Below are 23,296 nucleotides of genomic sequence, written 5' to 3'. Positions count from 1 at the left end.
GTGTGTGTGTGTGTGTGTGTGTGTGTGTGTGTGTGTGTGTGTGTGTGGTGTGTGTGTATATGTGTGTGTGTGGTGTGTGTGTATATGTGTGTGTATATGTATATATATGTCAACCTTGTGAGTTGGTAACTTAAAAAATAAGCAACATTCCGACTTCCATTTTGGTGTGTGGCTTCATCTAGGCACAAAAAAGCTCCCTATTGAAAAGTGGGTTGACATTAAAAAGAAATGACTGTGGTGCAGAGGTAGGAGAATAATCTTGGGACCATAAAGACACAGGTTGGATTCCCTGCTATGTCTACATGTTTCGTTGTGCAACATGAGCAAGACGCCTAATCTCTGGGCGCTTAAATAGCTGCCCGCTGCTCTTGTGTGTATCTCATGTGTGTGATGTGTTCAATGCAGAGGACAAATTTCATTGTTGCTTTTGCATGCAGTGATGGCAACACATATCACTTCACTTCAAAATCCAAGATTGCTGTGTCTTGTGAGTTGGATAACTTGGAAAAATAAGCAACATGCTGCCATCCATTTTGTGTCTGGCTGCATCTAGGCTCGAGAAATGTCACTATCGAAAATTGGGTTGTCTTGTCAAAATTCAAGATGGCTGTCACCATGTAAACTGGCCACCCCTATCATTTGAGGAAACTGTGCTTTCTAGTATTTATATTGATTAAAAGTATAGTTTCCTCAAATGATTGGGGTGGCCAAAGATTAATCTATGGTGGCCTTGGCCAACATTGGCCACCCATTGGTTCTGCCATTTCACCTGGTCATGGATAAAATTGCTCAGTGTAACTTCTGGCAGCCCCGAGTCTTTACTGGTACTTCCAAGGTCTGAAATGGCCAGATTAGGGTGCATTCTACTGGTCCATGCTTACAAGCCTCTTCAAGGTTGTTTCGTGCTGACGAGTCCCAAAGCCGCAGGTGGCCTGTGATTCAAATCACTTCCATCTAACGGTTTAGCTCATAAATCAGCTGATTTTGAGTCCTCAAAGCACAAACCAAACCTTCCACTAGGCAGCAGCCTGACAAGGGCCAAATTAGCTGTGGCCGTCTTCTTTGTATGTTGATAAACCAGGAACCAAACTATTCCAAAAACAGGACATCTGTTATCATAAATCCAATTATATGCAATTTTGGCATCCTCAATCGACAGCAGAGGTAGACACATCACAATCCACTTCCCCAGAGATATATCCAGCTGCATGTGTTGTCCGAACAGATGAGAGTTCTCCAGGACCCTGTCGCTTTGTTGAAAAGATTTTGTAATATACGTCGAAAGTCCACTTGGTCAGATCCAAAACAGTAGTTTTCATTTTGGAGGATGTGTAAAAATAGGAGCTGGCCCGATACACAGACAGAGAGCAAAAAAGTAGGAGGAGAACAGGGAGAGAGAATAAATGTGTGCGCCTCATTCCAGAGCCAGTGAGGGAAAAAAATTACATGTCTCTCTGTGGTTTTTTTTTTTCTATGTTGCTTTAATAAAATATCTCATTAGATTTATTAGTTATTGAACTAAAATCTTTTAGTAACTGAAAGTCAGCCAACATATAATCCTGTAATCCCATAATTGGCAGATTATGAAAGATCTTTGTTTAAAACTTTGGCATGCATGGTGGCGAGTGATAGGCATTTTTTCAAAGAATTGCACCTTGCATTTGGTTGACTTGTTTAATGAGCTTTAAGCAGGAATAATTTAGTGGGAACAATCCAACCATTATGGGGTTAATGCTGAAAGAATACAAATATTAACTGAAGGAAGTCTATCAGTGACCTATTTTAGTGTTATACTGTTTGATGAAAAACACATATTGAGTATCAGAGAGCTGAGGAGCAGATCCAATCTCTGGTGCTGACGGATTGTGTGAGAGAGACCAGCTCTTTTCTATCAACTCCCCTCTCTGTTCAACGCTAGTGGCTCTCTGCAGCCTCGACTCTGAATAATTCAACAAAGCACAGGAGGACTATTGGAGGAGAGAGACACGGGTTGGAGATGACTCCCAGGGCACAAGCACCAGGAAATTGACTTTTTGACGTCAGAATAACCTGGAGTGGCACGTTTGGAGGCTCCAGTGAGGGTGAGGGTACTAGTGATTGTGCGTTTCTGAAACACTAGTATCCCTTCTTAATTAATTGCTATTTTCTTTATGAGTAACCTGTTGCAAGATGTTCAACCACAGGCTTTAATATGTCTTGTTTATCTTTAGAAAGGTCCCATAAACATTTCACCATTCTTATTCTTGATATGCGAGTTCAGATGATTGAGTTTTTTTTCTTTTTGTTTGTTTTAGTTGGTTTGTTCTTTAAAGAGTATGAGACCTTTGGGGGTAGGGCAGCTGACTTAGGACCAGAAAGTTGCAGTTCGACTCCTAGCCATGCCCACATGTCATGGTGTCACTGAGCAAGACATCTAATCCCTAATTGCTCCCCAGGCGCTTGCATAGCTGCCCACTGCTCCACCTGAGTGTATCTCAGGTGTGATGGGTTAAATGCAGAGACTTAAATTTGCTATTGTATGGGCGCATACGATGATGACAATCACATACTTCCCTTCCTTACAGAGAGCTTGTAAAACATGGTGGATTTTCAACAAGAGCTGAAAATGTTTTCCCTTTGCAAAACAAGAACATCTCTATTTTTTTAAATCAATAAAATGGTGTTCTGTTTATTTATCAGTAAATTATGACGCTGAAAAAATCTTTAGGGGAAAATGTGACTCCAGTTGGGGAATGAACTCCTGTTCATTCAAGAGTTCAAACATAAAGTTACAGCACAACTGGGAACACTGGTTTTATTCTCTTATTATTGTTGTCCAGTTATGCATATTAGGAAAACTTAGTAATCAGTCATAAAAACAGAATGAGATGATGTGATAGTAGGTTTCTCATGTAAGAATCATATCTCTGAACGGCAAAAGCACTTCTGAGATTTTTTTAAAACTATGTTTAATTAATTTGTCTTGTTTAAAATAAAATAAAAATCTAATCCCTGTGTTTCCACGTGTGCTTTTCAGATGCCCCTGGTTGACAAAAGTCATCTCTCTTGCTGTGCCTCTCTACAATGGCCTGGTCTTCCTCTTCGTCTTGGCCAACTTCAGCATGGCCACCTTCATGGACCCTGGAATTTACCCCAGAGGTGTGTATCCATGTTGAACCAGAATCTCTTACTATAGTAGTCTGTCATTTATCTGTAATAAAATACTTTATATGAGACTATGTGCCCATGAATATGAATAAATTCTCAGTCTCTGAGTCCCAAGGTAAAAGGCAGCACATTTATCATGCCACAGAACACAGTCTGTCACTGACCTATAATCAGCCTGTTAGGGTCATGACATGTAGAGCTGTGGTTAAAGTTAGATGAGCCTTCATTAGGACGATACCGGACCTGTTCAGTTTGTCTAAAAGCCTATTTTAATAACAGCTTCCTTTTGCTCAGACATATCTGGGTAGAGAAACATTTAAATTCATCCCTGGAGATCATAGCAATGTTATTTTAAAAAATATAAACCTGCCATGAACAGGTTCTCATATACAGTATTTTTGTTCACAAAGGAGTATTAATAAGTAGTTTGTAGTACAAACTGTGGGTGACTCATCTCCTCAGCCAAAGCGATGGCCGGTGTCCTCAACTATACAGTGTTTTATGATCTCTTGATGGTATTTACATTGCATCATAAAACATTACCATAATTTCTGGACTGTTGAGCGCACCTGAATATAAGCCGCACCCACTAAATAAAATTATAAAAAAGTAAATATAAAGGCCGCGCTTGTCTATAAGCCGAGGGTGTCCACGGTGTAACAAGATATTTACACAGAAAGATTTTTAAACTTTTAATTAAACACATACATACACAAATGCGTACAGTATTTATTTATTTTTTTCTGAAAAGTGCCTGTAACATGACTAGTAAAAAAAAAAAAAAAAATACAGTAGCCTACCAGGAAGTCATTGATCGCTATTTTCATCTTCCTCCTGTGCACCGCTTCTTTTGAACTTGTGCTGGCCTCTTCATCAACCAGTTGACTTTCGAAACCCGTTGGTGATGGAGGATTTTTTTACACTGCTCTGCTGTCAGAATCTACTGGTTGACCTGAGCAAAAGCTGCTCTGCGCATGTGGCCAATTTTTGTAAATGATTTCTCGCCACCAGTCATCCAAACTTCCCACAGAGCTTGGAGTATCACTTTAAATGCACAATTCACACTTATGTTGAGTGGCTGCAAATACTTCGTTGTGGCCCCAGGGAGGGGAGGAAATCCCCCAGTTCTCTCCTGCCCTTCTTGTTTCATTGGTCTCTGCTCCCCTTTTCATTGATCCACTGTGACCTGTTTGGTAATTTTATTGGTCAGATTTTATTTTTAACCTTTATTTATACAGGTAGTCTCATTGAGTCATGAGGACCCACCACCCCAAGAGAGACGTGTATTGGGCAGCTATGTGAGCGCCCGGGTGTGATGAGGCTAAATGTTTTGGCAGCATGAAGCTCATTAGCCCGTCAAAAAATTAATAAATTAATAGTCACAGCATTGTAAAAGCCGCAGGGTTCAAAGCCTGTGAAAAAATGTGAGGCTTATAGTCCGGAAATTACGGTAATTCAAAGCCATCACATTAATTACAAAAAAAAAAAAAAAGGTCTAAATGGTTAAGGTTCAAGGTTAAGCTTGGTATGTGAGCAATTTAATGATAACCTTCAAATAGCACTGTGGCATTTATCAAAGTTCATGCTCTATCATCCAGGCACCAAATCCAATAATGCTCAGTCAGGTCATCTGGACAGTTTCTTTTTTGTAGAGTTGCGTACTGCTTAGTGGGGAAACCGTTTAATTGCGACTTCTTAGACTGTTGAAGCCCTCCGTATAGAGGACGAAACCATCCATCCATCCATTATCTTCTGCTTATTCCGAAGTCGGATCACGGGGGCAGCAGCTTGAGCATGGAGGCCCAGACATCTCTTTCCACAGCCACCTTCTCCAGCTCTTCTGGGAGGATTCTAAGGCGTTCCCAGGCCAACCAAGAGACATAGTGTCTCCAGCATGTCCTGGGTCTTCCCCAGGGTCTCCTCCCACTTGGACATGCCCGAAGCACCTCCCTAGGGAGGCGCCCAGGGGGCATCCTTACCAGATGCCCAAACCACCTCAACTGGCTCGGGCATCCTTACCAGATGCCCAAACACCTCAACTGGCTCCTCTCAACGTGAAGGAGTAGCGGTTCTACTCCGAGTCTCTCCCGGATAACTGAACTTCTCACCTTATCTCTGAGGGAGAGTCCAGCTACCCTGCAGAGAAAACTCAATTCAACCGCCTGTATCAGTGATCTCATTCTTTCGGTCACTACCCAGAGCTCATGGCCATAGGTGAGGGTAGGAACATAGACAGACCAGCAAACAGAGACCTTTGCCTTACAGCTCAGCTCTCTCTTCACCACAACGGACCAGTACAGAGTCTGCAATACTGCAGATGCTGCACCAATCTGCCTGTCAATCTCACGCTCCATTCTTCCCTCACTCGTGAACAGGCTCCCGAGATACTTGAACTCCTCCACTTGAGGCAGAACCTCACCCTTGACCTGAAGAGAGCAATCCACCCTTTTCCGGTTGAGGACCATGGCCTCAGATTTGGAGGTGCTGATTCTCATCCCAGCCACTTCACACTTGACTGTGAACCGCTCCAGTGAGAGCTGAAGATCACGGCATGATGACACCAACAAGACCACATCATCTGCAAAGAGCAGAGATGGAATCCTGAGGCCACCGAACCGGAACCCCTCCGCCAGCTGGCCGCACCGAGAAATTCTGTCCATAAAAGTTATGAACAAAATCGGTGACAACGGGCATCCCTGGCGGAGTCCAACTCCCACCCTGAAGGGGTCTGACTTACTGCTGGCAATGAGAACCAAACTCTCACGCCACTTGTATAGGGACTGAACAGCCCATAACAACGGGTCTCCAATCCCATACTCACGGAGCACCCCCCCACAGTGTACCCAGAGGAACACAGTCGAATGCCTTCTCCAAGTCCACAAAACACATGTAGACTGGATGGGCAAACTCACATGACCCCTCAAGGACTCTAGTGAGGATAAAGAGCTGATCCAGTGTTTCATGGCCATGACGGAACCCACATTGTTCCTCCTGGATCTGAGGTTCGACCAACGATGGGACTCGCTTCTCCAGTATCCCTGAATAGACCTTACCAGGGAGGCTAAGGAGAGTGATGCCCCTATAATTGGAGTACACCCTCTGGTCCTCCATTTTGCAGAGGGGAACCACCACCCCGGTCTGCCAATCCAGTGGCACTGCCCCCGATGTCCATTCGACGTTGCAAAGGCATGTCAGCCAAGATAGCCCCACAACATGGGTGTGGCTGTGGCTGAGTGGTTAGAGCAGTTGTCCTCCAATGCGAGAGCTGGGGGTTCGAATCCACCAGCAGTCACATGCTGAAATGTCCCTGGGCAAGACACTGAACCCCTCATAGCTTCTGATCTGTGTCCCATCAGTGTATGAATGTGATCTAAAGCACTGATTAGTCTCTTTAGAATGATTTGTTCAATTAGTTGGTAGAGGTCTAGTAGAGTGCTGTATGAATGGGTAAATGAGGGCACAGATTGTAATGTAAAGCGCTTTGAGTATCTTGAAATAAGATAGAAAGGTGCTATATAAGTACAGTCCATTTACCATTTAACATCCAGAGCCTTAAGGAAATCAGGGTGAATCTCATCCACTCCCAGAGCCCTGCCACCTCTGAGCTTTTTAACTACCTTAGCGACCTCAGCCATGGTTATGGACGGATCAACCCCAAAGTCCCCCGACTCAGCTTCCTCCATGGAAGACGTGCTAGTGAGCTTGAGAAAGTCTGAGAAGTATTCTTTCCACCTCCCGACGACATCACTGGTTGAGGTCAACAGCACCCCACCTTCACTGAACACAGTATTAGTAAAGTGCTGCTTTCTCCTCCTCAGTTGCCTGATGGTTTGCCTGAATCTCCTCGGAACCGACCGAGAGTCTCTATCCAAGGTCTCACCGAACTCCTCCCACATCCGAGCTTTTGCCTCAGCAACAGCCAAGGCTGCACACCGCTTGGCCCTCTGGTACTCCTCAGCTGCCTCCAGAGTCCCACTGGCCAACAATGCCAGATAGGACTCCTTTTTCAATTGGACAGCTTCCCTAACCCGGGGTGTCCGCCACCGAGTTCGTGGATGGCCACTGCGAGAAGCACCAACAACCTTGCGGCCACAGCTCAAGGCAGCTACCTCAACAAGCGAGGCGTGGAACATGGCCCACTCTGACTCAATGTCCCCCACCTCAGTTGGGATGTGGTTAAAGCTCTCCCGGAGGTGTGAGTTGAAGATCTCTCTGAAGGATTCTTCTGCCAGGCGTTCCCAGCAAACCCTCATTACACGTTTGGGTCTACAGGGTCTGTCAGGCATCTTCCCCCGCCATCAGATCCAACTCACTACCAGGTGGTGATCAGTTGACGGCTCAGCTCCTCTCTTTACCCGAGTGTCCAAAACAAATGGCCACAAATCATATGACACGACTATGAAGTTAATCATCGATCTATGACCTAAGGCGTCCTGGTGCCAAGTGCACTTATGGACACCCTTATGTTCGAACGTGGTGTTCATGATGGACAAAATATGACTAGCACAGAAGTCCAACAACAGAACACTACTCTGGTTCAGATCAGAGAGGCCGTTCCTCCCAATCACACCCCTCCAGGTCACACTGTCATTACCCACGTGGACATTGAAGTCCCCCATCAGAATAAAGGAGTCCCCAGCTGGCGCACCTTCCAGCACCCCTGCCAAGGACTCCAAGAAGGCCGGATACTCTGAACTGCAGTTCGGCGCATAGGCACAAACAACAGTCAGAGCCCGTCCCCCCCACCCGAAGGTGGATGGAAGCCACCCTCTCATCTACTGGGGAAAACTCCAACACACAGGCACCAAGTCATGGGGGCTACAAGTAGACCCACACCAGCTCGACACCTCTCACCATGGGCAACTCCAGAGTGGAATAAGGTCCAGCCCCTCTCAAGGAGATCGGTTCCAGAGCCCATGCTGTGCGTCAAGGTGTGCCCAACTATATCTAGTCGGTACCTCTCAACCTCGTTCTCAAGCTCAGTGTGTATATGTTGAATATCCCTGGTTTAGAATTACATAAATAGACTCAAATATATACATGCATCACTAATGAAATGGTTAAATGTCCTTTAGCGAGAAGCTTCTTGATCACAGACTTTATGTTTCTGTCAACAAGCTTCAGCCATTACTCTCCCTGGCTGATATTTGACCAGTCTTCTTGGCAGAACTGGTAGAGTTTATTTAAGTTGGTTGGTTCCCTGGCACAGTTGTAATTTTCAAGCAGTCAGTGTGTAAACATCTCACCACATCATTCAGTGATTACTGTGAGGGTCCATTTAAAATTTGTTCAGTGGCTCATGATTTTTCTTCTTTTTTGGCTATCAGACAGAATAACACAAAGACATTTATGTACTCACCCACCTCTCATGATGGCAGGTGATTAATATGCATTGAAATTCCTGCATTTATTTAAAAGCTGACTTGTTTTTTTCCTGGAAAAGGAAGATTTTGTTTCAACTGGTGTGTGTCTCGGGTGTGTCCACATATCGTTACACTAATCGGAGTGTTTCAGATGCCCTTCACGTGGTAATCACTGATGAGCCCACGGTGAGGGCTGAACAGAAACAGTGATGCTAGATGAGGGTACCTCTTAGCCCACAACATGAGAGCATGTACAAGAAGGAGAATAAAAATGAGTATTGAAATATTACTAACATATTAGCTGATGTAAATCAGTAAATTCAGCAAAAAGCTGTAGAAACAAAAAACAAGGTCAGATTTAATCTATTTTGTGCTTCAGTAAACAAACTGTTAGAATGAATGATACTATTATTTTGTGTGTTAAAGTATTTTTTTTGCAGTCAAACTATTGAATATGTTGTGCTACTTTAACCATTCATTTATCAAAACATTTGACACTCAGGGTTTGTGTAAATTACTTTTTTAATACTGGAAACTTGTAATTTTTGGATTATTTAACTTCAGTTCAAAACGTTTTTCAATAAAAAAATAATAATTGAGATCTCTTTAATTCCATCAAAAACATTGTTGTTTAAAATCTGCATCAAACTGCTCTAGTTTGTGCTCTTATGCGGTGGTGCGGTGGAAGTGGTCTCCAGCTACAAGTACTTGTGTGTACACATGAATGACAACCTCAGCTGGAGCAACAACACCACCAGCCTGATCAAGAAAGCTCATCAGAGACTCTACTTCCTCAGACGGCTGAGGCGAGCTGGTCTGGGAAGCTCAGTCCTCACCTCTTTCTTCAGGTGTGCAGTGGAGAGCATCCTGTGCTCCAGTATCAATGTGTGGCATGGAGGCTGCACAGCTGCAGAAAGAAAAGCTTTGCAGAGAGTGGTGAAGGCTGCACAGAAGTCTGTCGGAGTCAGCCTCCCCACCATCACAGACATCTACACCTCTAGATGCAGGAAGAGAGCCACCTGCATCATGAAGGACCCCACTCACCCAGCACACACACTTTTTGCCCCACTCCCCTCAGGAAGGAGGTTGAGGAGCATTAAGTGTAGAACCACTAGACTGAGGAACAGCTTCTACCCTGAGGCTGTTAGACTCATGAATCTCTAACTAGAATAATCACTGTGAAAAACCATATCATGTTGCTGCTGATCTGTTTCAGGCTGCTGCTGATCTGTTTCATGCTGCTGCTGATCTGTTTCATGTTGCTGCTGATCTGTTTCAATGTTGATGTGTTCATGCGTGCACATCTGCTCACAGACTCATGTTCATGTTTGTGCTGATGTTCAATGTTTTATGTTATGAGTGCTTGGTGTATATTTAGTTGATGTTTTTCTTAGTTCATATCTTAGATGTTATTACTGTTTTACTTATACATTTTATTGTTGGATGTAACTGGGACCTTGTGTACATAATTTCGCTCCACCACATGTACCACATGAGGTGCGAATGACAATAAAGAAACTCTGACTCTTATTCTCCTTTAGCAGCAGTCTTGCTAATATTAGCTCTTTGCTACTGTTTTGTCTATTTTAACTCTTAGCTGCTGTTTGCTAGCATTAGCTTTTTACTACAGCTTTCCTCATTATAGTTTTTGATATAATTCCTTTAATTTTAGCTTTTGCTAATTTGTGTCTAGCAATTATTTGGCTAATTACTTATTTAGCTAATTTTAGCTTCTAGCAACAATTTTTTTTATTTTAGCATTTAGCTATAGTTTTGCAAATTTTTGCTTTTAGCTACCGGTACTTTTTGCAAAGTGAAGCTTTTAGCCAGTTATTTGCCAACTATGTTTTAAAATCAGTTTAGCTAATTTTAGCTTTTAGTTGCTGTTTTGGGGAGTGGTGGCGTAGAGGTTAGAGAAGGTTAGAGTTGCATTCGGGTCCAAAAAATCCGACCCGGCCCCAGCCCGTAGCCATCATTTCTGAACCCCACCTGATCCGACAAATTAACAGTAATTACAGGTCTGAACCCGGAAACCCCCCCAACATTTTTAACTAAGGTTTGACTGCTTATAGTGATTAACAGTCAGCCGACACACACGACTGAATAAAAGGGGCAGAAGCTCGGAGCTGAGGGGGTGTTTGTCCTTTCATGGCCATCAAAGTGCATTAAATGTTTCCCCTGATTCTGCCTGCATCCTGCTCTGACATATCGGATATTTTGTGATCTCACCTGTTTGGGTTAACTGAACTTTTTACCTCTTTCAAGGCCGGTCAGCGAAATGGCCGCGTGCAGCTGGTGATTGTATGGCAAACCATGTAATTGGATCGTCAACTGCTGATTCAATCAAAGCCCGACACCGACCTGGCCTGCACATTAAGCATGTTATTATGGACCGGCCCTAATCTGGGTCGGGCGGGGCTGGGCTCCGGGTTCAGGTTAGAAACGGCAGCTCTAGGGCCTGTGGTCATCGGTTCAACTCCCCGAACCGACAACATCAAAATGTTGGTGGGAAAGGTGAAACACCCACACCTGCCTCCACCCTCATTTGCCCCACTCTGGGCCCTTGAGCAAGGCCCTCAATCCCCACCATCTGCTCCCCTGGGCACCCTAGATGGCAGCGCTCTGCTCCACTCAAGAGGGCTGTGGTAGCTCGGTGGTCTGTGGTTGTGTCAGGAAGGACATCTGGTGTAAAAACACATGCCAAGTCTTCGTGTGAGTTAGTTCACTGCCTAGTTCCCTGAAGGAGGGAGCAGCCGAAAGAAGAAGAAAAAAGCTTTTAGCTGCTGTTTTGCAAATGTTATAATTTGTTCTGCTTGTTTTAATTTGAGCAGCTCAGTTTCGTAATTCATTCCTTGGCAGTTTCAGCGTCGTCACTCAGCAGCCGCACAGAAAAGCTCCTTCAGCAGTTCTGTTCAAGTTCTGCGTATCGCAGGAGTTGAGTCCAAACTGTTTTAATGGCGGGATTTTTTTGTAGAAAAGAATCTGAAAGCGGAGATGGGAGTGGAGCTGCTGTTTGTGTCTGCGGGTTTGGCCGGGTGTTCACCTTTGAATCTATTTAAATCGGTGTGAGTGCTGTAATAACAGGGCAGTCTCCCTCTATGGGACAGCGTCTCTGCCTTTTGTTTCTGTCATTTTCTCGTTTCTCTTTCATTTTGGACCTCTTTGTGTGGGTTCAGCCTCTGTACTCAGCTCTCCCTGTAGTTATTCTCGTACTGCGAAATTGTTTTCTCAAGTTCAAACTTCCCTTTGATCAGGTGAAAGACCTTTTTATATTCTGCTGCAGCAGCTCTACGCAGAACATTTTGAAATGAACAACTTTATTGCAGGATTGCACCAAGGACAATGAAAACACCACATTTTGATGCTTTAGTTCTCCTTCAGAGCAGATAAAATCACTGTCATGGTGGGAGTTTTATTTCCATAGAAGGTATCTGTCCTAACAGTGTGTGTACATGCTCTCGGTGTGTTTGCTCCCTCTAAAGACAGCTAACAGCGGGGGTGACTCCCATTCAGGGTGCCCCCTGCAGTCCCAGTCCAAAAGAATCATCAATTAAAACCATTTCTGTATGCCTGCTTTCGTTACACACGTGTGAATTAAATGTTTTTTTCCTCACACTTCATCCTGTGCGTCTGTGCTTTTGATAACGAGTTTGTCTTTGATTGTGTGTGTGTCCCGCAGCCGACGAGGACGAGGACAAGGACGACGATTTCCGAGCGCCGCTCTACAAAAACGTGGAGATCAAAGGCATTCAGGTGCGGATGAAGTGGTGCGCCACCTGCCACTTCTACAGGCCGCCCCGCTGCTCGCACTGCAGCGTCTGTGACAACTGTGTGGAGGTGTGTGAGCGCGCACACACACACACACACACAATGTTTGCAGTCCAAATATGCACCAAGGTTAGGCTGAAAGTTAGCCCAATAGTTACATTTTGTCACACATAGCCTCACTCAGGGAGGGACTTTGGGAGAGATTTAAAAAAAAGTATTTTTCTACTAAAAATAAATAATTAATTGGTCGTTTGTGTCAAGAAAACAGTTGGCATTAAATATGATTATTTTTTTCAGAACAGAAGCTCTTGGCACCTTTGATTGCAAAATATTATCAGTAATAACTAAAAGATCATGGGAGTATATAAACATAAAGGTACAGATGAATACAGTAAGACAGTTAAAGACATTTTCTCACCACGTTCTCTGAGGTCAGTGGACCAGTTGCTTCTCTCAGTTCCAGGAACTCGTCTTAAGCACAGAGGTGACAGGGTCGTCTCTGTCGCAGGACCAAGACTATGGAATGAGTTACCTCTGCTTGTCAGACAGGCCCCCTCCCTCAGTTTTTAAACCCCGCTTAAAAACCCACTTCTATTCCCTAGCTTACAATACTGTATGATCTGTGTCAAACCTGTATGCATCACACTGTGTTAGTCATTATGTTATTATCTGCTATTACTTTGTTTCAATATTTAAATTTTACGTTATGTTATGTGTTGCTGTGTGTTCTGCCTGTTTGTTTCTGTCTGTACAGCACTTTGGTTGGCCCTGTCGCTGTTTAAAGTGCTTTATAAATAAAATGGTACAGTACAAGATGAATATACAAACCGTGTTTCTGCTTCATGTTTTATCTTTTGTTTAGTTTGTTTGGGGGTTGTTGGTTTTTTTAGAGATGGTCCTCAACAACAAAAAAAGGTGAATGATTCTACAAGGATGTAATTTGTTAGTACTTACACAGAAGGACCCCACTCACCCAGCACACACTTTTTGCCCCGCTCTCCTCAGGAAGGAGGTTGAGGAGCATTAAGTGTAGAACTACTAGACTGAGGAACAGCTTCTACCCTGAGGCTGTTACACTCATGAATCTCTAACCAGAATAATCACTGTGAAAAATCACATCATGTTGCTGCTGATCTGTTTCATGTTGCTGCTGATCTGTTTCATGTTGCTGTGTTCATTCATACTCATCTGCTCACACGACTCATGTTAGTGCTGCTGTTCAGCGTATTGTTTTCATGCTATTAGTGCTTAGTGTATATTTAGTTGATGTTTTTCTTAGTTCATATCTTAGATGTTATTACTGTTTTTCTTTTACATTTTATTGTTGGATGTAACTGGGACCCTGTGTACATAATCTCGTTCCACCTCATGTACCACATGGGGTGGAACAGCAATAAAAAAAACTCCGACTCCGATAAATGTTTGGCTGCCAGAGTAGCTGTTGATGCTGCTTTTGTTTGGTTTTGCAATCTTAGTATTAGAAACAGTTTTTATATATAAGAAGGTATTTATTAAATTAAAAAAACAGTAATTAATCCTAACTTTTACGAGTGAAAACCGTTAAGCAGAAGATGATGTTAAAAAGTCCAACACAGGCCGGATCACCCACATGTTGCATTAGAACATAAAGTGCCTTTTGTCCCCATCACGGAGCCAAGAGAGCAATCACAAATACACTCCGTCCGTCCGTCCAACCTGTGAGCTGGATACCTTAAAAAGAAAGGGAGGTACTGACTTGCATTTTGGTGTGTGGTTGCATCTAGGCATAAGAAAGGTCAATATCGAAAATTGGATCATTCCGTCAAAAATTTATATATATATATATATATATATATATATATATATATTTTTTTTTTTTTTTTTTTTTTTTTTTCTTGGTGGTGCAGAGGTTAGAGAAGGTAGGCCTGTAATAGAAAGGTCGGTGGTTCGACTCCCCAGGCCCACATCATCAAAATGTGTTTGGAAAAGTTGCAAGACCCACACCTGCCTCCACCCTCATCTGCCCCAATCTGGGCCCTTGAGCAAGGCCCTAACCCCCACCATCTGCTCTCCTGGGTGCCCTAGATGGCAGCTCTCTGCTCCACACAGAGGGCTGTGGTAGCTCGGTGGTCTCATATAGAGAATAGTTTTGCGTTTGCTCTGAGGACTATTATCTTAAGATCTGCTTCCAGGTTAACTTCTTCTTTTGATTTGATTCAGAATCTAGAGTTTAATTAAAAACAGCTTCAGAGTCACTGGGGTTGTTACAAAACATAACCTCTTCATGATTCACACATCTGTTGAAAAGATTACTAACAGCTCTCATTTCTGATTTATTCCTCACTTTCTTAGCTTTTTCTTACGTTTACTTCAATTATTTGTAGGTCTTTTAATTTTTGACCACAGCTGTTCTTATTGTCCTACCTGAACTGCAGGTCACATTTTTTTCCACTCTGACCGGAGTTGATGACTGTATGATGACATTTAGAGAATTTCTGTCACTTATTATTTATTTTTCCAAACTAAGAACAATAAATCTAAATGTTTCATGTGTGTGTGTCATTATTATTATATGACAGTGTTAAAATAGATCAGTTGTTCTTTATTATATGATTTATTCTACCTCTCAGATGAAGTGGGCTTTTTTTCTTCTCTCGTGTCGGTAACTCTCTCTCTCCCGCTGTCCCACCTCAGGACTTTGACCATCACTGTCCCTGGGTGAACAACTGCATTGGACGGAGGAACTACCGCTACTTCTTCCTCTTCCTGCTGTCATTAAGTGTTCACATGGTGGGAGTTTTCTCCTTCGGCCTCATCTTCGTCCTCCACCACAAAGAAAAACTGGGAGGACTGCACACCACTGTCACGTATCCTGTCACCGTGAAAAAATAACAGTGTGAAAGCTGAGTCAGCATTTACTCATGGGCTGTCCTGTTCTTTGTTTGTTTGTTTGTTTTCAGTAGGTTTTTTTGTGGTTTAACGTTTCTGCATACTTTGTGCTATTTTCAGCCATTCTTAAATATATCAAACCAACAACTCATTCAGAAGAGCAGTGCAACAACTTTTAGTTTTGTAACTTTTATACATTTTAAAATATTTAATTTTACAAATATGTTCGCCATAAAAAACAAATAAACAAACAAACAAACAAACATTTGTCTCTTTAAAATCTGCTTCAGTATACTAGCTATTTTATGCCTTATACTACTTTTAGTTTTTGCTATTGTTCTGCTACTTTTATTTTAAATGGCAATTTGTTACATTTGAAATTTAGCGAGAGTTTGTTTAAACTTTTGTTTTTAAGCCAGCATTTAACTTATTTTAGCTTTAAGCTAATGTTTTGCTCCCTTTAGCTTTTGGCTAGTTTTCAGCTCCATTTAGCTTTGAGTTGGTATTCTGCGTCTTTTAGTTAGCATTTATTTCTTTTAGCTATTTAGCTAGTGTTTTGCTCCTTTTAGCTTTGAGCTACAATCCTGCTTCTTTTAGATAGCAATTTTCTGCCTTTAGCTTTTAGCTGTGTTTAGCTAGTGTCCTGCTTGACTTGAAGTTTCAGCTCTGAGCCCCTTCTTGTTTGCTCTGGTGATGGACCGACTAACAGATGAGGTCAGGCAGGAATCCCCGTGGACGATGATGTTTGCAGATGATGTGATCTGTGGTGAGAACAGGGAACAGGTGGAAGAGAACTTGAAGAGGTGGAGGTATGCACTTAAAAGAAGAGGAATGAAAGTCAGTCGTAGTTAGACAGAGTACATGTGTGTGAATGAGAGGGAGGAAGTGGAACAGTGAGGCTACAAGGAGCAGAGGTCACAAAGGTGCAGGACTTCAAGTACTTGGTGTCCACTGTCCAAGAAAATTGGGAATGTGGTAAAGAGGTGAAAAGAGAGTCCAGGCAGGATGGAGTGTATAGATAAAAGTTTCAGGAGTGATTTGTGACAAAAGACTGTCAGCAAAGTTCAAAGGAAAAAGTTACAAGACAGTGGTGAGACCAGCTATATTGTATGATCTGGAGACAGAGACATGGACAAAAAGACAGAAGAACTGGAAGTAGCAGAAATGAAGATGTTGAGGTTCTCCGACAAGGATGGATAAGATTAAGAATGAGATCATCAGAGGTACAGCACAGGTTGAACAACTGGGAGATGAAGTTAGAGAGACCAGACTGAGATGGTTTGGACATGTCCAGAGGAGGGACAGTAGGTATACTGGTAGAAGGATGTTAGAAATGCAGCTGCCAGGAAAAAGACAAAGAGGAGATACATGGATGCAGTTAGAGAGGACATGGAGTAGTTGGAGTGAGGACAAAGTGAGATGGAGGAGGATGACTTGCTGTGGAGACCCTGAAGAGAGAAAAGCTGAAAGAAGAACTAGTGTCCTGCTTCTTTTAATGAGCATTTTCCGTCATTTAGCTTATAGTTGGTGTTTTGCTTCTTTTAGTTTTAACAACTCAACTCAGCATTCATGCTGTATTTTACAGACAGTAACATTTCTGTGCTTTGTTTTACACATTTTTACACAGCTGTTGTAGTAGAAACATTAACATTTGGACATAACCAGTAAACTGGCATGTCCATACCAGTACTTTGTTGTTTTCTTAACGTAACATTTGTACCCAGCATGGTGGTGATGTGCATCACAGGGCTTTTCTTTATTCCAGTTATGGGCCTCACAGGTTTCCACATGGTGCTCGTAGCTCGAGGGAGAACAACCAATGAACAGGTGAGGGAGATGAAAAATTGCTTTGTGTTGAAATTTACACACAATAAAATATTTCAAAAGTCCTTTTTAAAATAAATTTAGTTGTGTAAAGATGGTGAACAAACATTTTAGGAAGTAACACAAATGGTAAAGACCAGCAGAAATCCTGTCTTGTTTTTTGATCACTCTCTTCTGTATTCGTGCATCGACCCTGTACGTTTGTGTGAGTGTGCGTCACGGCCTTGTGCTTTTGCTGTCGGCTCTAAACAACACACCGTGTTCTTCAGGTGACGGGCAAGTTTCGTGGAGGAGTAAATCCTTTCACCAAGGGTTGCTGTGGCAACGTGGAGTATGTCTTATGTAGTCCCCAGGCACCCAGGTAAGATACTCTGCTGCTGACATCCAGGTTTTTTCTTTGGGAATAACGTGAATGCAGATGAATGCTTATACGTGCAGTAGGTTGGTGGCCAACCAGAGGTTCTGACATTCACACAGTTGCCCCACCCAAACACTGCAAGGACAGCACAGACCGTACTGAGTGCATGCACATGCTCTTAGCTGGTTGCAGAGCTGTACTGTAAATCCACGTCTGTGTGAAAGCAGCCAGCAACCCTGTGGGGAAGCAGGTGGCTAAAAGAACCGACTGCCTCTATGACCAACTAGCAACAGGAAACAGTAGTAGATGACATGAGCCACTAAAGCATGATGAAGTTTAAACTCTTATTTAAACTACCGGTAGTCCTAATCTATGAAAAAAAACATCACAGAGAGGACGACACGTGGGAGAGTGTTCTTCACATCTGCTGTCAGGTTGACGCTGGAGAGTTTTAGATGCACTGAACCACTGACCCACATCCAACAATGTTCAGTCGGGTCATCTGGACGGTTTCTTTCTTTTTTTTGCCGAGATGTTTTTTTCCACTGTGGAGTGAGCTGTTTGTGGGAATCAGTTTGTTTGGTGGCTCCTCCGATTGAAGAAGTCCTTTGGATGAAGGACGTTTCAGCAACAAAAGAAACCATCCGGATGACCTGACTGAACGTTGTTGGATTTTTACCTGGATTATTGACTTTGGTGTTTTGATCTGAGCCACATGTTTGCCTGGTCTGTCAGGGAGTGATGCTGAATATTGTTTAAAATCTTGCAGCAAACCTGTGATGTTTCGAATCATTTTAAAACCAGATAAAGGTCTGATCATTTTTATTAGGGACTAATACATAAAACCTTAGAATGGAAAAATGGTGGACTTTCTGGTTCCCATGGCTATCTAATGATCAGCCGCTGCTAAAAGGTAAAGACGTACGGCAGCTTGACCATAGTCAATACAAAATGTCTAATACTGAGCCGTCCTTTGATGTGGTAGTAACTGACAGTCATTCACAGACACCATAAGATTGTGTATTATTTCACATATGTAATGTTATTTTCATGGTTTGACCAAAATGCCTACATCGTCATCATTTCTTCTTTATCATTTCTTGATAAAAGATGATCTTTGTATTTACTCTTGAATAAGGTGGCAGATTGCATTCTCTTTAAGGAATGCTAGACTTTTAACTAAACAAAGAAATCCCAGTGCTTGCCATGAACACTGTTTAGAAATGTATTATATGTACTGTATGTATTGTATTATATCCATCCATCCATCCATTATCTTTACCCGTTTATTCCATTTTGGGTCACGGGGGTCGCTGGTGCCCATGTCCAGCAATCACTGTGCGAGGGGCGGGGTACACCCTGGACGGGTCGCAAGTCCATCACAGGGACACATAGAGACAAACAAGACAAACAACCATTCACTCTCTCACTCACACCTAGGGACAATTTAGAGTTACCAATCAGCCTAACATGCATGTTTTTGGTCTGTGGGAGGAAACCGGAGCACCCGGAGAAAACCCACGCATGCACGGAGAGAACATGCAAACTCCACCCAGAAGGCCCCTGGACCGGGGTTTGAACCAGGGACCTGTTCGCTGAGAGGCAGCAGCTCTACCAGTTGCGCCACCGTGCTGCCCTATTGTATTATATATATATATATAATCTCTCAGGTCTCTCTTGTAAATGAGTCCTCGAGGCTCAAGGAGACTAACCTGTATAAATAAAGGTTGAATGAAATTACATTCAGAGACAAACACTGACTAAATGAAGCATGAAGTTCAGTAAATGTCAAATAAAAATCATGTGGACTAATAATAAAGTCTAGTTGTTCATAAGATTTAAAATGTTTCTAGATATGTGATGGACCCCCGGAAAAAGCCCCACATCAAAATCCAGCCCCCCTTCATCAGACCTGACCTCTCAGACCGGCAAATCACCATCAAGGTCAGCGGCAACGGGATCCACAGCACAATAATCAACTCCAAGGTGAGCAGCTCACAATGACCGCAGCCCTCACACACGTCGTCCCATCAGTGAGTTTCTGACACACGTTTGGTTCATTTGTAGCTGTTTGTTCTAACCTTTTTTTTTTATGGGCTGGACCAAGACTAGCTCACTAAAGTCATTTATATTAAAGCATTTCAGCTACAGCAACGTATTATTAGAATCTTGACTTCATAAAACAAATGACTCAGATAGGGGATAAGGAATGGGACGACTGTTGACCCAGAAAGGATATAATTGTAGTCTATATAAAGTCCTTGGCTGAATTCAGAGGCAAAGGAATAATGTTTTGGTTTAATGGTTTTAGTTCTCGGGCTACCATCTGTTTCTGTTGGCTGCCTGGGCACCAGTTTGTTTTGTAGTGTTCTGCCGAGGCTCACAAAATAACTAAAGAGAGAATCTCTTCCAAAGAAAGCTCATTTAAAAAAAAGACTTTTGAGTCTGTTGTCTTGCTGTGAAGAAAATTTGGAAAAGGAGCCATAGTTTGCTGAAACTGTGAGTGACAAACTCGAGACCTAAAGGACAGTTCTTCGAGAAATGCTAGGCCTTTAATTCAGATAATCAGTCAGTTGCTCGTATGAGTATATACAACAATCTGGGCTGTAAATAATCTAATAAATCCCTCATTATTATTTGCCCCAGCGGTCAGAGTGTATGTGACTGAGGCTGGAGGGGACATTTTGTCCTTTAATAGCTTTTTGTACAGGATATAAAGCAGGAATTATGGGGGACAGGGAGCAGAGGACTGAAAGAACAATCTATCCAGCGAGTGAGTCACACTTCAAACATTCTTCAAAGGATTTTTTTCTATCTAAACATATTTTCTATTGTCTACATTTAGATATGACCTACTTTTTTTGCAGCTTACAGATTTATTATTGTTATATATTTAAAATGAAGGAAATATGCACCAATTTGACAGCAAATAGTTTTATCTTTGTAAAAGATGCCTAAGAAGTGGATGTTAAAATGTTAAGTGATGCTTTAGGTTGGTCTGAATACTTCCTGTTTAGATGTTTGGACTAGATTTTTGTAGTTTGCTCGTCCCTCACAAACGTGCACACCTTGATTAGTGGAATACTCTTTTAAGTGGGAGGAAAAATTAGCTTTTTTTGTTCTTTAGCCTCTAAAAACAACATGTACAAGCCTATGCAGAACAATTACCAAGTTTAGCCTTTCCTCTTTACGGCCCTCTGTGTGAGACGGTTCAGTATATCCTTAACAACAACAGATGGTCCTCTCTGTGCCATTCTCCCACCTGTTCTGCTTGCTTTTAGCATCCTTCTCTCCTTCTTGTAGTCCAAAAGCAGCATTGATGGTCTGGACAGCAAAGAAACCCAGCCACCCCTGCCACCCAAGGCTGAAAGGTACAACCAGCTGAAAAACCAACTGAACTCCAGTGAAGGTGAGACCCCCATCACACCTTTCCTTCCTGACAAACATCATCAGCCATGTTTCTCTTTTGTTGTCAAGGTCAATTTGCCAAAACCTCCTCTGTAGATCACTGGTGTCTCAGTTTTGAATTGGCATGTTGCAACAGTCATGATCTTTGATTACGAGAGCCAGCGAGGGTCTTTTTGACACCTGGCCAGACAATAAGCGTGATCTTTAGTGACGAGTCAAAACCTACTGTGAATCTGCTGATCTGTGGAATAATTTCAAAGTGAACCATTGTGAATCACAGCCTTTCCTCCAGTGGTACTGTATGTAGTGAAGGATGGGAGGTGAAAAGGTTGAGAAAATCTTTGTGAATTAGGAGCACACTGTGTTTTAAAGCTAATGGTACATTTTTATTCAGTAGTATGAAGTGTCAGTAATGTATGAAGTAACACTAGGTTCCCTCCTGAGGATCCTGTGTAATGCTGCATTATGTCAGGGAGTGAACGCCTTAAGCTGATCCACAGGTCGCTGCTGCCGCCTGTAGGTACCTTAGAGATCTGCAGTTATTTCAGACTCCTTGTTATGCAATGTTTAACCTATTCATCATTTTATTTTTTTCTTAATTTGTGGTATTTTATATAGAAAGTTCTCTTTCTGGAAAAACCCACCCCTCCACTCCAACCATGTACAAATTCAGGCCATCCTTTGGCACCATGCCTAAAGTCCAGTACCACACTGCTGGAGATAAGGTCAGAAGAAAGGCTTTTTGACACTTTCTATATGAGGAACATTGTCAAGTGATTTTATTTATAGATCCTAACTTCTTTGCTCCTCAGATTGTTATGTCAGATGACCGAAAGGATTCAGCTATCTTGGAAGAAGGTGTGCGTGGTCACGACTACCGATCGGAGCCAAACTTGGATCTGCCTGAGTACGCCAACGCTCCTCTTCACCGCTCCTTCCAGTCCTCACCTTATCAACTGGACTCTGATCCCATCAACTCCCGCTCTCTCAGCCTGAAGCAAGGCCACCGTCGGCTAGAGAAGGGCCAGCTCCAGGCAATGCCACCCCAGACGGTTTCTTCCACCCCATACAAGGGAGTCTTCTCCCCAAACACTCGCTCCAACCGTAATGGCAGCCTGTCTTATGACAGCCTTCTCAACCCCAGCATCTCCCCAGCCAGTGCCAATGAGTGCATGGCCCACCGTGGTATGCCCTCCATAGGATTCCATTCACCCTACCTGCCCACCAAAATGTGCCACATCCGGGAACCTGAAATACATAGACCGCAAGTTGCCCAAACCTATAGTCCAGTGATGCCCCCCAGGGGGATGGGCAGACAATCCCCTCACCTCAGGGACAGAGACCCATCTCCAGTACGCTACGATAACCTCTCCCAGACCATCATGGCCTCCATCCAGGAACGAAAGGAGATGGAGGAGAGGGAGAAGCGGCAGATGCTTCATGGGCGCTCCCAGACCCATATCTATGCCCAGGACTCTGGCGTGTTTGATGGGGGTTATGGTCTACCCACCACGGCTTGCTTCCCAGATGGGTCACGTGGCCCAGGCTCAAGGGGCCCAACACCCCCGACCTATGGAGGCTCTAGGGACAACTTGATGGGAGTTGGGTTGGTGAGCTATGGACAACGAACCCCTGTGTTGCGGCATGCAGGTTCCACTCTGGGCCGCGCCCCTCGGACTTCATCCACCTCCTTGCATACTGATCACAGTAGCACTAACAGCAGCCAGAGCAGGGCCCCAGGCCATGAGGGCTCCTATCGCTCCCCAGCCCACCAGCCCCGCTCCCCCTCCTACTCTCACCAGAAACTCTCCTACATCAGTGCTCATGAGAGGACAGACTCGCCTCGGCTAGGGGGCCCAAGGTATGAATCCTGACATTACCCTGGGGGGACTGCATGCACTGTAGTGAAATACTGGGAACTGGTGGGCATTGACTATATTCCCACTGGGAACTTTCTTTCTTCTTAACACAGCCAGTAATTGTTCTGGTGTATTATGTCTAACTGAGGCAACATGTAGCATCTGTATATGGTTTTATATTTGTTCAGCTCGTCTTTCTGTTTATTTATTCATGTTTTGTCTGGTTTGGATCTGCACATGTTATGATTTGAATGTTTGCCTTTACTAGAAAAAATATATTTGTATTATTTCACAAATGTCAGTTAAATAAATTAGTACGACTCCTCATTTATTTTCCATTTGCATGCTTTTCACCTTCTCATGAAACTTCTCAAACCTGTTTTTCCACTAACATTAAAATAATCATCCACGTGGTTGTAGTCTTTTTATCATTTCAAACAGTGTAACCTGCATGTTTCCACAGCTCTTATTGTTCGCTTTGTGTGGAAGCTCTCTGGCTCTTTTGTTGAATCATGTTCTCTTGTTCTTCTCTTTCCAATCAGAGAGGCCATGAAAGTTAATGGGCAGATGGACTGCCACCTGAGCACCCAGGGTGCCCCCCTCAGCCCCAGTCGCCACAGTAACGTCAAAAAGGTGACAGGTGTAGGAGGTACCACATATGAAATATCCGTGTGAGCAAGGACACCTCCACCTTTAACCAC

General features: G+C 43.2%; 1 protein-coding gene across 1 annotated transcript in view; it reads left to right on the top strand.

The window, feature by feature from the left end:
• The window catches only part of zdhhc8b (zinc finger DHHC-type palmitoyltransferase 8b), a 118,103-nt gene extending 94,807 nt beyond the window's left edge, over window positions 1–23,296 (top strand). Inside the window, exons 2-11 of the mRNA XM_037680605.1 lie at window positions 3,017–3,138; window positions 12,190–12,347; window positions 14,952–15,124; window positions 16,871–16,973; window positions 17,240–17,331; window positions 19,182–19,314; window positions 20,632–20,737; window positions 21,355–21,461; window positions 21,549–22,597; window positions 23,138–23,296. Of these exons, the coding sequence (XP_037536533.1) occupies window positions 3,017–3,138; window positions 12,190–12,347; window positions 14,952–15,124; window positions 16,871–16,973; window positions 17,240–17,331; window positions 19,182–19,314; window positions 20,632–20,737; window positions 21,355–21,461; window positions 21,549–22,597; window positions 23,138–23,270 (2,176 nt within the window). The 3' untranslated portion in view covers window positions 23,271–23,296. The remainder of the gene's footprint in view (window positions 1–3,016; window positions 3,139–12,189; window positions 12,348–14,951; window positions 15,125–16,870; window positions 16,974–17,239; window positions 17,332–19,181; window positions 19,315–20,631; window positions 20,738–21,354; window positions 21,462–21,548; window positions 22,598–23,137) is intronic.

The sequence above is a fragment of the Nematolebias whitei genome, chromosome 8 (assembly GCF_014905685.2).
Source record: "Nematolebias whitei isolate Nwh7 chromosome 8, NemWhi1, whole genome shotgun sequence".
Taxonomy (NCBI): domain Eukaryota; kingdom Metazoa; phylum Chordata; class Actinopteri; order Cyprinodontiformes; family Rivulidae; genus Nematolebias; species Nematolebias whitei.
Note: the sequence above shows the minus strand (reverse complement) of the source record. Positions and strands in the feature narration are given on the sequence as shown.